The sequence below is a fragment of the Salvelinus alpinus genome, chromosome 5, assembly GCF_045679555.1.
Source record: "Salvelinus alpinus chromosome 5, SLU_Salpinus.1, whole genome shotgun sequence".
In the NCBI taxonomy this organism is placed as follows: Eukaryota; Metazoa; Chordata; class Actinopteri; order Salmoniformes; family Salmonidae; genus Salvelinus; species Salvelinus alpinus.
Genome location: NC_092090.1, coordinates 63,731,099 through 63,743,695, shown reverse-complemented (window position 1 = coordinate 63,743,695; position 12,597 = coordinate 63,731,099). Strand labels below are relative to the sequence as shown.

The 12,597-nt window shown below is 48.6% G+C and overlaps 1 protein-coding gene across 4 annotated transcripts in view; it reads right to left on the bottom strand.

The window, feature by feature from the left end:
- Nucleotides 1–12,597, bottom strand: part of LOC139576483 (dedicator of cytokinesis protein 8-like) — an 84,075-nt gene that overhangs the window by 12,521 nt on the left and 58,957 nt on the right. For all 4 annotated transcript variants that reach the window (XM_071402644.1, XM_071402645.1, XM_071402643.1 and 1 more), the window contains 17 exons: nucleotides 11,612–11,930; nucleotides 11,162–11,313; nucleotides 9,364–9,546; nucleotides 9,140–9,266; nucleotides 8,877–8,961; nucleotides 8,572–8,668; nucleotides 8,097–8,231; nucleotides 7,850–8,002; nucleotides 3,933–4,091; nucleotides 3,746–3,846; nucleotides 3,227–3,419; nucleotides 2,817–2,960; nucleotides 2,229–2,360; nucleotides 1,919–2,053; nucleotides 1,704–1,790; nucleotides 1,297–1,533; nucleotides 985–1,128 (listed from right to left, as the gene is read on the bottom strand). In XM_071402644.1, the coding sequence (XP_071258745.1) occupies nucleotides 985–1,128; nucleotides 1,297–1,533; nucleotides 1,704–1,790; nucleotides 1,919–2,053; nucleotides 2,229–2,360; nucleotides 2,817–2,960; nucleotides 3,227–3,419; nucleotides 3,746–3,846; nucleotides 3,933–4,091; nucleotides 7,850–8,002; nucleotides 8,097–8,231; nucleotides 8,572–8,668; nucleotides 8,877–8,961; nucleotides 9,140–9,266; nucleotides 9,364–9,546; nucleotides 11,162–11,313; nucleotides 11,612–11,930 (2,583 nt within the window). The remainder of the gene's footprint in view (nucleotides 1–984; nucleotides 1,129–1,296; nucleotides 1,534–1,703; nucleotides 1,791–1,918; nucleotides 2,054–2,228; nucleotides 2,361–2,816; nucleotides 2,961–3,226; nucleotides 3,420–3,745; nucleotides 3,847–3,932; nucleotides 4,092–7,849; nucleotides 8,003–8,096; nucleotides 8,232–8,571; nucleotides 8,669–8,876; nucleotides 8,962–9,139; nucleotides 9,267–9,363; nucleotides 9,547–11,161; nucleotides 11,314–11,611; nucleotides 11,931–12,597) is intronic.

Below are 12,597 nucleotides of genomic sequence, written 5' to 3'. Positions count from 1 at the left end.
GACACTACTTTTGACCAGAGCTTCATATATTCATAGGCCATAAGGAACGGGGTGCCACATGAGACACAGCCAATGTGTCCAAAGGCCACGATGTTCAGCCAAGAGATCAGACGAGAGACGGTGATTGGCCTGCTGTGTGGCTAACGTCACCCCGAACCCTGCCTACAAGCAGCCATTTTGGCTCACATTCTTTCCCTCTCCGAGATCTTGTTATTCCAACTTCTATTCATCATGAAACCACTGCACATTCGCGTGACACCGGGTCACGCCAGGCATAGCAAACGAGCATTCTAAGCAGAGGTGCTAGGCTAGGGCCTGGACGGACAGACAGACCGACGGACATAGAGTGGAACCGTGCCTCTCTACTGATTAGGCCCAGGGCTGTGTTTGTTTATGGACGGCGTGAACATTAAGGTTGTGTATACAGTCAGCAGGTGAAAGCAGGGGTTGCTGTCAGATTAGACGATCCAAGAGAAAGCTGGGGCCCGATGTTGTAACTACATCATTACTCTAGCGTTTAGCCAACGTTTGACGGGAGCTGTAAGCCATCGGATCAAAGGGCTTCCGTGTTTAGCACAGACATGAAAGGAGAGGTTGTGAATTAAGGTTTTAAAACGAATCAGCAGAGGCACTGTACAAACGATGTTAGGGTTGAACCGGACTCTTTGATGTGTCATGTCTCCCACCTGCTGTTTATCATCACGTTAACTTACAAGACTGAACGTTTCCTCTCGATTCATGAGGGTTCAGGAGAACACAAACGATTGCCACCTATATACACTATGCGAAACACTTCAGTCGGATTTTCACACTTGTTTTTTGTCTTTATTTGTCGTGTGGAGTCGAGGAGTGACGTTCAATAACTGAGTAACAGCAATAAGTCGGCAATAGCTCTATGTTAAACTGCAAATGCGGGGGGAGAAAAGACGAGAGGCAAGAAAAAGACTCCTTTCTTAGGGGCCAAGACAGGTGGGCTGGAGGTACCTGGTTGACGGTGGCTCCCACAGAGCCCTGTAGAAGCATCTGGAGCATCTTAGCATCGGGCTGCTCCCTGTGTGTGGTTACTGCTAGCTCCCTGGTCTTCTTCTGCATGTCCTCGATGGCCACCTCAATGGGAGTCAGGTCAAACTAGAGATGGGAGGAGGGGGAGAGGGAGGAGAATGAAAGGGGGAGGGTGCGGGTTAGATTTGGAGAGATAAAACATCAGTCTTTTTGCCTAAAAGCCAGTAACGATCAAAAGGCGAAGAGGAACCCAGGCACTGAGCAGCTGCGCACGCTTAGTTCCAACCAGCATACCTCTTCTTTCTGGATGACGTCGATGCGCGTCTTGACGTAGGGAAAGGCGTGCATGGTGGTGAGGATGGTCTTCCGCTTGTACTGCTCGCTGAGCTCGCCACGCGGCCGCCCGGCCTTGGTGAAGGGCGTGGTGTACATGAAGCGACGCAGGTTGAAGTTCTTCTCAAAGTTGGTCAGGCGGTTTTTCATCTCATAATCGTCAAAGAAGGGCTCCACGTAGGTGATCTGGATGTAGGCCTGGGGGGGGAGGAGAAGGAGAGAGAGAGAGAGAGAAAGAGAGAGTGTAAATGAAGAGATGCATCTTGTTGTTTGGGAAGGTTCTTGGCAATCATTTGACATATGCAAGTAGTAGTCAAACGGGACTCAGCAGTAATGACTTGTTGACTTTGTAGTGTCGTGTACTGTACCTTGTTGGCATCCAGTTTGCTCCGGTCTATGTCTTTGGAGTCTTTGATCATCTCCAGGGCATCTCCAAAACACTGACTGTAGAAGTTCTATAACGGCAGTGCATACGGTACTCGTATGAAAAGATTCAGTACTTCTATCCTTACAGTAAAAGCATGCACACAATGGCGCGCGCGCACACACACACACACACACACACACTCTCTCGCTCTCTCACCTCCAGTCTGTGGGATATCTCTGGCAGGTGGGTGATCCCTGGCTCCTTGTAAACAAACTCTCGTTCGTCCAGGTCTCCAAACTTGGCCCCATAAAACCCCACTCGGAAATATGTCCCAAACATCCTCTTATGGCCCTGGGACGACAAGACAAACACATGAAAGAGACTCAGTATTGTGTATAAAAAATAAAAATAAAATGTAAAAAAGAAGGCTATTTTCATTGTAAGCATTTCACCATAATTGTAAACACTTCATGTGTACTGTGGACGTAAGCCCTTCATAAACGGTAGTCCATGTGGCCGTCTGTACCTTCTGAATTATGTTGTCGAAGGCTCTCTGGAGTTTGTGGTGAGCGGAGCCCAGCTCTCGGAAATCTCTGTGAGCCTCCAGGACAGGCATAACGATCTTGTACACCTCATTCACTGCCTCATAAAGACCACCCTGAAAACCACAGCAACGACACTCACAACATACACTACATGGCCCGAAAGTTTGCGGACACCTGATCGTCGTACGTGTCATTCCAAAATCACGGGCATTAACATGGAGTTGTTCCCCCCCTTTGCTGCTACAACAGCTTCCAATCTTCTGGGAAGGCTTTCCACTAGATGTTGGAACATTGCTGCGGGGACTTGCTTCCATTCAGCCACAAGAGCGTCAGTGAGGTCGGGCACTGATGTTGGGCGATCAGGCCTGGCTGGCAGTCGGCGTTCCAATTCATCGCAAAGGAGTTCGATGGGGTCGAGGCCATTTAAAAAAAGGGGTGTCCACATACTTCTGGCCACGTAGTGTACGATTGTTGTGCGTTTATGGAAGTGCAGCAGTACCATCATTTAGCATGCGCATGTCCTCCCCTCAGTGTGTGTGTGTGTGTGTGTGTGTGTGTGTGTGACGTACCTGGCTGAAGAGTTCTGCCGCCTGCTCCAGTAAGACCACCAGTCCACCGGTGGTGAAGGATCTCCCTGAACAGACTCCGTCTTCGTCTGGGGACAGGACGTCATCGGACACTGCCGACTCCTCCAGGACGTTGGGAGAGATGTTCTGCACAACCAGTCAATCAATCAATCAACCAACCAACCAACCAACCAACCAATCGCTCATCCAGCGTGTTCCAAAAGGGAACCAACCAATCAAATATTACTGATAAAGCGTTTTTTTTAACTAAAACATTTGTCACTAAGTGATTAACCAAGATAGCAGCCAAACAATCAATATATTATGTTTTCAGTGTACAGTTTCCCCTTCTGGCCACAGTCAACATACCAACATTCCAGAATCAGTATTGTGTGTTCGTGCGTGTACAGCACCTGAAAGGTGACACTGCCCACAGGCAGGTATTTGTGGTCCTCCAGCATGCTGAGGTACTCAGCCACCAGGGCTGCAGCGTGGACCAGACACATGGCCGACTCCGTAAAACACTTCCTGTTCTTGTGTTTCTCCGCCATGTTCTGCAGCCAGGTCAACCTCAGGTCAGGCGACGTCTGGTAACCCTTTGCTATCCTGGAGACGGAGGGAGGGAGGAAGTGGGTGAGTGATGCTCAATTCTTAACCCCTGAGGAGGGCTGGCGGTCAGTTTTAGGTAGCCGAACGTGAATTGAAGCTTTAACGGCCTTTTACAGATGCAGAATGTAAGCAGATGACCCGTGCACTGAGAGAGTATGCATTCACACCCACACACAACCTGCATGTATTTACTGTACATACACAAACCCAGATCACTGTAACAAACTGCTACCACATGGTTTCCATAGTGAGGAACAAACAGAGGAGAAACAACCAAACCACAGAAACATAAAGCAGGAGTCTGTGTGTGTGTCTGTGTGTACCTATACATGAGGTCCATGAGCATCTCTGGGTCTTCTTGGAACTCTCTCATCTTCACCGTGTCTGACAGGATACTGTTCAGGTTCCTCAGCAGCTCATCAACCTACACACACACACACAAACTAGGGCTGGGGTCGATATCAACATGTTTGTGAATTACCGCAGTCTGTGTGCGAACGTGTGTGTTACCTGCGAGGGGAGAGGTGTGTTCTGCATCTCGGTGTCCTCCTCGGCATAGGCCAGGATGGTGCGTAGGGACCTGCGGAGGTACTCCTCATGGAAGTCCTCGGACTTCCCCACCAGAGAGGCTAGAGACATGGTCACCTGCATCTTCACCCGGGAGAAGTTCTGCACAGCGAGGGAGAGGGACTGACATGAACATCTAGGGTTGACCTCGTCTGCATCCCAAAGAGCAACCTATTCCCTACATAGTGCACTACTTTGGGCCCTGGTCAAAATGAGTGCACTGTATAGGGAATAGGGTGCTCTTTGAGAGGCAGATTACGCCTCGTCTTCAGGCTAGTGCTAGACGGGGGACCTGTTATGTGGCCCTCTGTGACAGTCATTTCTGAGGGGTGGCTTTGACAGGGAGGAGGCCCATTCAGTATCAGGCCTTAGAATGGAGGGTATGTAGGTATTTTATTAGGATCCCCATTAGCTGTTGCGATATTATCCCTCTGATTACAGTGAAGAGCAAGACGTTCCGCTCTGTTCTGGGCCAGCTACAGTTTTCCTAGTCCTTCTTTGCAGCACCTGACCTTATGACTGGGCAACACTCACGATATGATAAAACTAGAAGCTGCAGGACTTGCTGTGTGGAGTGTGGCGTCTATAGAGCAGAGCAGCTCTTTATTACAGACAGACCCTCCCCCTCATCTTTACAACCATCGATCCATTTGTTTTGACCATGACAGTTTACAATCCAAGGTAACAAGGTCATTTAGTCTCCTCAACTTGCTCAACAGCCACATTACTCATTACCAGATTCAGCTGAGGTCTAGAACCTTCTGGAATTCTTCGTACAAAATGCAACACTTTTAGTTTTAGAGATGTTCAGGACTGTAACACAGGCTAACGTTACAGTTTTACTAGCATGGCTGGCTGTATACATAAAAGCAAGCTATAAAAAGAACATATTAAAGAATGATATGACATTGCTCAGTCGTGTATTGGCTAAAGTAGACTTTGGGGTTGTAAATATTCCCCTTTAAGTGTCTATCTGTTGGTCTACGACTTTCACACCTGTGTGTGTCTCTGTCCAGGCCATATGTCCCCCTCTCTCTGTCCAGGCCATATGTCCCCCTCTCTCTGTCCAGGCCATATGTCCCCCTCTCTCTGTCCAGGCCATATGTCCCCCTCTCTCTGTACAGGCCATATGTCCCCCTCTCTCTGTCCAGGCCATATGTCCCCCTCTCTCTGTCCAGGCCATATGTCCCCCTCTCTCTGTCCAGGTCATATGTCCCCCTCTCTCTGTCCAGGTCATATGTCCCTCCTCTCTATTCTTCTTCTTTCTAGGTCAGTCCAGTTGTTGTTAAGGGTGTCACAGTCTCCTCCAGGTAATGGAAGGCTTAACCCTGACATGGTTGTGTGTGTGTGTGTGTGTGTGTGTGTGTGTGTGTGTGTGTGTGTGTGTGTGTGTGTGTGTGTGTAACCCCATCTATCTCCACCATCAGCAGCAAAGCGGGAAACGATCTCCCATTAGCTGCGACATAATCACCTATGGATCATCTCTACGGCCCCATTCTGTTAAACCCAACGGCCATCACTGGCATTGATACAATGTGTGTGTGTATGTGTGTGTGTGCGTGTTGTCCTTGTGTGGGGGGCTCTGAGCGATGACCTCACTCCTTCTCCTTTCTCTTTCCACTATTTGTCATCCCCTCACTCGGTCTCCATCTCCCCTACCCTCTCTCCATCTCTCCACCATCATCCCGAAAGATGGCCTCACTTCAACTGTGCCCTGGCAATCCATCAAAAACTCGCATCCACCATCCTCCCTCCTCCCTTTCACTCGTTCTCTTCGTATCCATGTCCTCCCTGGAAAAACCTTGGTCTTTTTCACTAGGAACCAAACTGAAGAAAATGGACTGACACCGGGAGGGGACAACCTGAACTTGTCCAATAAGAAACTTGTGGCAACACGCTTGGCTACGTTTTGCAACGGTGTGCACTAATGAATATGACCCCTGCTCCATGGTTTTATTTAGATGCTAAATGGGGTATGGAGAGAAGGTGAGGGGGATGAAAACAAACAAAGAGTGGGTGAAGGAGATCCTTCACATCACGGCTATGGAGGTTGTTTAACTTCTTTGGGGTAGGGGGCAGTATTTTCACGTCTGGATGAAAAGCGTGCCCAGAGTAAACTGCCAGCTACTCAGGCCCAGATCCTAGGATATGTATATTATTAGTATTATTATTAGATTTTGATAGAAAAAACTCAGAAGTTTCTAAAACTGTTTGAATGGTGTCTGAGTATAACAGAACTCATATGGCAGGCAAAAACCTGAGAAAAAATCAAACCAGGAAGTGGGAAATCTGAGGTTTGTAGGTTTAACTCTTTGCTTATCTAAGATACAGTGGAAATGGGGTCATGTTGCACTTCCTAAAGCTTCCGCTAGATGTCAACAGTCTATAGAACCTTGTTTGATGCTTCTACTGTGAAGTGGGGGCGAATGAGAGGAGATTGAGTAAGGTCTCTCCCAGAGTGCCACGAGCTGACCATGCGCATTCATGTGAGAGTTAGCTGCGTTCCATCGCATTTCTGAAGACAAAGGAATTCTCCGGTTGGAACATTATTGAAGATTTGTTAAAAACATCCTAAAGATTGATTCTATACATCGTTTGACATGTTTCTACGGACTGTAACGGAACTTTTTGGACTTTTCGTCCGTACTTTCCACTGGACTTGCACGCGCGTCGTGAGTTTAGATTGTGTACTGAACGCGCGAACAACAAGGAGGAATTTGGACATAAATGATGGACATTATCGAACAAAACAAACATTTATTGTGGAACTGGGATTCCTGGGAGTGCATTCTGATGAAGATCATCAAAGGTAAGTGAATATTTATAATGCCATTTCTGACTTATGTTGACTCCAACATGACGGATATCTCTTTGGGTTGATTTGTCGTCTGAGCTCCGTACTCAGATTGCATGGTTTGCTTTTTCCGTAAAGTTGTTTTGAAATCTGACACAGCGGATGCATTAAGGAGAGGTGGATCTAAAATTCTATGTGTAACACTTGTATTTTCATCAACATTTATGATGACTATTTCTGTAAATTGATGTGGCTCTCTACAAAATCAACGGATGTTTTGGAACTACTAAACATAACGCGCCAATGTAAACTGAGATCTTTGGATATAAATATGAACTTTACCGAACAAAACATACATGTATTGTGTAACATGAAGTCCTATGAGTGTCGTCTGATGAAGATCATCAAAGGTTAGTGATTAATTTGATCTATATTTCTGCTTTTTGTGACTCTTCTCTTTGGCTGGAAAAATGGCTGTGTTTTTCTGTGAATAGGCACTCACCTAACATAATCGTTTGGTTTGCTTTCGTCGTAAAGCCCATTTTAAATCGGACACTGTGGCTGGATTTACAACAAGTGTATCTTTAAAAAGGTGTAAAATACATGCATGTCTGAGGAATTTTAATTATGGGATTTCTGTTGTTTTGAATTTGGTGCCCTGCAGTTTCACTGGCTGTTGACGAGGTGGGACGCTACCATCCCACATACCCCAGTGAGGTTAAAACAGAAGAAACAGAAGGGGTAAAGGCCATTCACTCTGAATTAGAGACTGTGCCAAGAGGGGAGAAGCTCAGATGACCTTCTTTCCTTCCCTCTCCCTCCCACGCGCCGTCTCCTTCTCACCTCCACCTCTCCCTTTTTCTAACTCGCACATTACTTACAGAAAGGCAGGGCCACAGGGGTTAGACAGTGACATATCTCCTTGTTCCCTTCTCACTACCCAGAAACACATCACTCAGCAAATGTCTCCACTGAGCTCAAAATAGACACGGAAAAGACATTAAAGCAGGGTGGTAGAGGAAAACGGATGAGACGGGAATCAGTGTGCGCGCGTGCGTGTACTCACATTGGCCGAGTTGAAGCTGCATCTCATGATGAGGTATAGGGTAGCGCAGGCCTGGCTTCTGTTTCCGTCCTCGTGGCTGCTACAGTACTGGAGAACCTTCTGACACAGGTCGGCACACTGCTCGGCTTCCTCTTCGAACAACAGGTCACCAAACTACACACAATACTGTCAGTATACATACACGCACGCAGCACACAAACACACAATAACTGTCAGTACATATTGTGTGTACACACACACACCCTACCTTGACGATGAGCGCTCGAAGCGTGCTGAAGCAGTGAGACAGGAAGGTTGTACTCTGGTTGCAGGTGAGACAGTGTAGCAACACCCTCAGTACTCCGCCCACTACACTGTCCTTACAGTCGGCCAACGGAACAGCCTGCACGGGAGACAGACGGTCATGACAACCAACCGCAAGTGAGAGAAAGAATACGGTCGGCCAGTGGAACTAGAGAGGACACTGACGCAGGCCGTGTTCGAGAGAGTATCAAATTCGTAAAGCATTGTGGGTATATGGCGACAGACTGATCTACAAATAAATCAGCAGTTATTAAGGATTAAAGGCCATTCGTAGAACAGTCGGTCTGCAGTCGTCAATCTCAAACACACAGAGACACAGAGAGACAGAGACAGAGAGAGAGAGAGAACAGGAAAGACCGAAGAGGACGGAAGAAAGAAGAACAGGTAGAGAGAAACAATAAGGAGAGAGATGTTGTGACCTGTACTATGGTCTCCAGTAGGTCCAGGACAATGAGGTTGGACTCAGTAGCCAGATTCCCACTGACTAGAGCCTCCTGGTCCAGCTCTGCTTTCGTTCTGAGGGTCAAAAGGCACAAGGATGAGACCTCTTTCTGCCTCTATGGGTTCTCTTCCTTGACCTTGTCTTCACAGGACACTGCCTGACAATTGGTCTTCTGCTCCATAGTTACCAGGAGAGATGAGTAATACATGTTCGGAAGAATTGCGTCAGTACCCGTGTGTGTGTGTGTGTGTGTGTGTGTGTGTGTGTGTGTGTGTAACTCACTTGTCTTGTCTGTCGTTGGTCTGCCTCCACTGCGTCAGGTCTTTCCTCCAGCGTAGGTTCTCTCTCTGACCTGCGCGGTCACTTCCTGTCCGGGTCAAAGGGTCAGGGATAAGAGGGCAGGCAGGCTCTCGTTTAAATCAAAAAGCAGCCTAGGAGTACCATCCTCCCCTTTTCAGCTGCTCTTCAGGAGATGTACTTAGAAGACGTGTACTGTGCATGTAGCTACTTCTGACCAATCAGAGAGAGTAGTGGGTGGGACTGACCTCCAACCCGGCGCATCATTTCCCCCCGTGCTCCGATGCCCCTCAGTAGGGAATCCTCCAGCTGCATCTTGGCCTGCTGGGACTTCTGTAAGGCCTGGGTGCTCACCTTATCACTGCTCTTCTTCCCCTGCACCACACACACAAAGTGAGAAAAATATACATTTACATCATATTTACACAAATTAATTAGGTATGTACTCCATGCAGGGCGCAGACATTCTTACCCTGTACTCAAAGCAGGAAACGCAGATGGTGAGTAGTTCTAGCAGTCTGTTGAGCTGTGCTGAGGGCATGTCGACAGTCCAGCGCTGGATCAGACTCCTCTCAGCGTTCTTCATCACCCACAGGAAACACAGCAGCAGGTTACGACTGGTCTCTGCTGACAAGGTGGCCACCGCCTTACCAGACTGGTAGAGAGGAGAGAGAGAGAGTTATACTACTATAGGAAACACATGCACACACAGGGTGGCCACGGCCTTAAGACTTTTGAAGACTGAACGATTTCAGCCATCTTATGCAACAATTTTGCCATTCCAGACAACGTTTCCACAACGTGGGCACATTCTTAGGTCGTCAACGATTGTCGGACCTCTTGGGTAGTTTAGGCTGACAGGGTCAAGGTCTGCCGATTAAGTGCAGCCACGTGCGATCGTAGGCTCTGACAAAGTTCAAGCAGTGTCCGAATTTTGTTGCCTTAATCACGTAGTGTGGTTGGTGCTACGAGCCAATCCCGGTGACTCACCAATAGGAACACGGCCGGCACGTACGATTATTGTGAAGTCAGATTAATATAGGCCTAATAGTTCGACGTAAACGTTTAGCCTACATGCTGCGCAAGAAAAACTATTTCCCTAATCATCTTGGTACACGACACATCTGAAATCAGGCTACCCGATGGGATATTGTTAGTGCACAAAATGGGCAATCAAAGTAAAACGCTCATATAAAGTTTGCACATGAAAACTAATTTCTAAGATGCATACTTTACGTATTTTTTTTTTTAGAACTCACTTCACTCGCGCATTAAGCATAGAGTGAGTCTTGCAACGCCTGTGCTGGGGACATGCGCGGGTCCAATACACCGCTGCAGTTGACGTAGCCTATGTCGCCCTGACGTCGCCTAGCAAGCCAATCGCAGAATGTGACGACAGAACTGAGGCAAAATCGTACAAATCTGGCCAGGTTGATATCAAGATTTCACATTTGGTAACATCGCGCGGTGTGAAGATGTAATCGTAAAAGACTGAATCCGAGGTACACTCTGCAAAGGCCTTTAGCAGACTGGTAGAGGAAGGGGTTTAGAGATGTACACTTTAAAGTGGACAGATTCACTGCGATGTGATCGGAGATGTAGTGTGGCTTATGGATTCTCCTTTTGGAGTTAACAGGTGCTCCATCTCGCCAAGGGGTTGAGTTTGATGAAGACTCCATGTAGACCAGTCATCGATAGCGGTGTGTATCGCGTATATAGGGCATACATTCATCTAGCACAGGCAAGTTAGGAGAGGAGGGACAAGAGTGAAGGTGTTCAGTGGCTCCAGTGTTGCCGTGGCTACGTTTGATGGATGTCTTGTGTTGCTCAGGACAGCCCAGGTCACTTATGATTATAATGCCTACCCATAAAAGCATCTCCCGTGTTTGTGCGTGCGTGTCAGCGTGCGTGAACGAGAAAGAGAGAGAGAGCTGGCGTCTCAGAATGGATGGCGTGCAGGTATGCATCTGACAGCTCATCAGTCTCCCTCACAGCAGCACACCTGTTACAATGCAGCCCCCTCTGCGCATTCATACGCCAACACACAGACGGACACTGCTAGTCACAAAAACACAGAGCAATTATATATCAAGTTTGTGGGCAAGGAATTGACTACTCTAATTGAAATGTTAATACATCACTTTGACGCAGTTTGAAAAACAAGCCTTCTCCAGGTCTGGTTGAGGAACTCAAACATACAGTATGTGCTCGGAGGTGAAAGGAGAAAGTCCCACTGATACGAATCCATAGCAACATTCCTACAGTCTTACCACAGACGCCATGGAAGGCAGGGCATTCCTCGCCATGGTGTTGAAGGGGTTGCCGGCGATCGCCATGGCAATAGACTGATTGATGGGCGTGACGTTGTCGGGGTCCTCGTCTGAGCCACCTGTCTTGTTCTTCCCTCCGCGAGCCTCGGACACTACAGACACACACAAGGGTCAAATGATTTTTTAAAAGTAGTTTCAAGCTTTATTTAGACATTAGAAGTTACTAAAGGGTTACACAGAGGTAGAGAGGGGAGAAAGTTGAAAGGGTCGTCTCCGGTGGGGAGTGGCATATTTGTTGAGAGCGGAGATTGTTACCAGCCACGGCTCTGCACCAAACACAGTTCACATAAACCCAGTTCCAAACCAATCAACCAACTCCTTAGCCAGTGTACAATAAGTGCCAATGGGTAGGGTCTAGGGGTGGATATGGAATGCGGCCAAGGCCAGTACCTGTAAAGTCCAAGTAGTTGATGGAGTCAATGATGATGCCCACCAGGGGGAGGTAGAGAGTGGCCACCTTGGCCCTGACCTCAGGCTGGGCACAGCGCGGGTCCAGGTCATGGGCACACAGCAGACTGTAGGTGGCGTTGATGGCCTTCCTCTGGACCTTACCCCTGTGTGTGTCTACTGACCCCTCTGACTCCATGTCCAGTGCAGCGCTGAGCTCGGTGAGCAGTAGACCAGTAAGGTAGTGCTGCTGTTTAAACTCCTGGGACAGATCAAACAGGCCCAGGATCCTCTGCTCCTGGAAACTACATGAACTGGAGCTCTGCAGAGAGAGACAGGGGAAGAGAGAGAGAGAGAGAGACGGGGGAAGAGAGAGACGGGGGAAGAGAGAGAGACGGGGGAAGAGAGAGACGGGGGAAGAGCGAGAGACGGGGGAAGAGAGAGAGAGAGAGCGAGAGACGGGGGAAGAGAGAGAGAGAGAGCGAGAGACGGGGGAAGAGAGAGAGAGAGAGCGAGAGACGGGGGAAGAGAGAGAGAGAGAGCGAGAGAGACGGGGGAAGAGAGAGAGAGAGAGCGAGAGAGACGGGGGAAGAGAGAGAGAGAGAGCGAGAGAGACGGGGGAAGAGAGAGAGAGAGAGCGAGAGAGACGGGGGAAGAGAGAGAGAGAGAGCGAGAGAGACGGGGGAAGAGAGAGAGAGAGAGCGAGAGAGACGGGGGAAGAGAGAGAGAGAGAGCGAGAGAGACGGGGGAAGAGAGAGACGGGGGAAGAGCGAGAGAGACGGGGGAAGAGAGAGACGGGGGAAGAGCGAGAGAGACGGGGGAAGAGAGAGACGGGGGAAGAGCGAGAGAGACGGGGGAAGAGAGAGACGGGGGAAGAGCGAGAGAGACGGGGGAAGAGAGAGACGGGGGAAGAGCGAGAGAGACGGGGGAAGAGAGAGACGGGGGAGAGAGAGAGAGAGAGAGAGAGAGAGAGAGAGAGACGGGGGAGA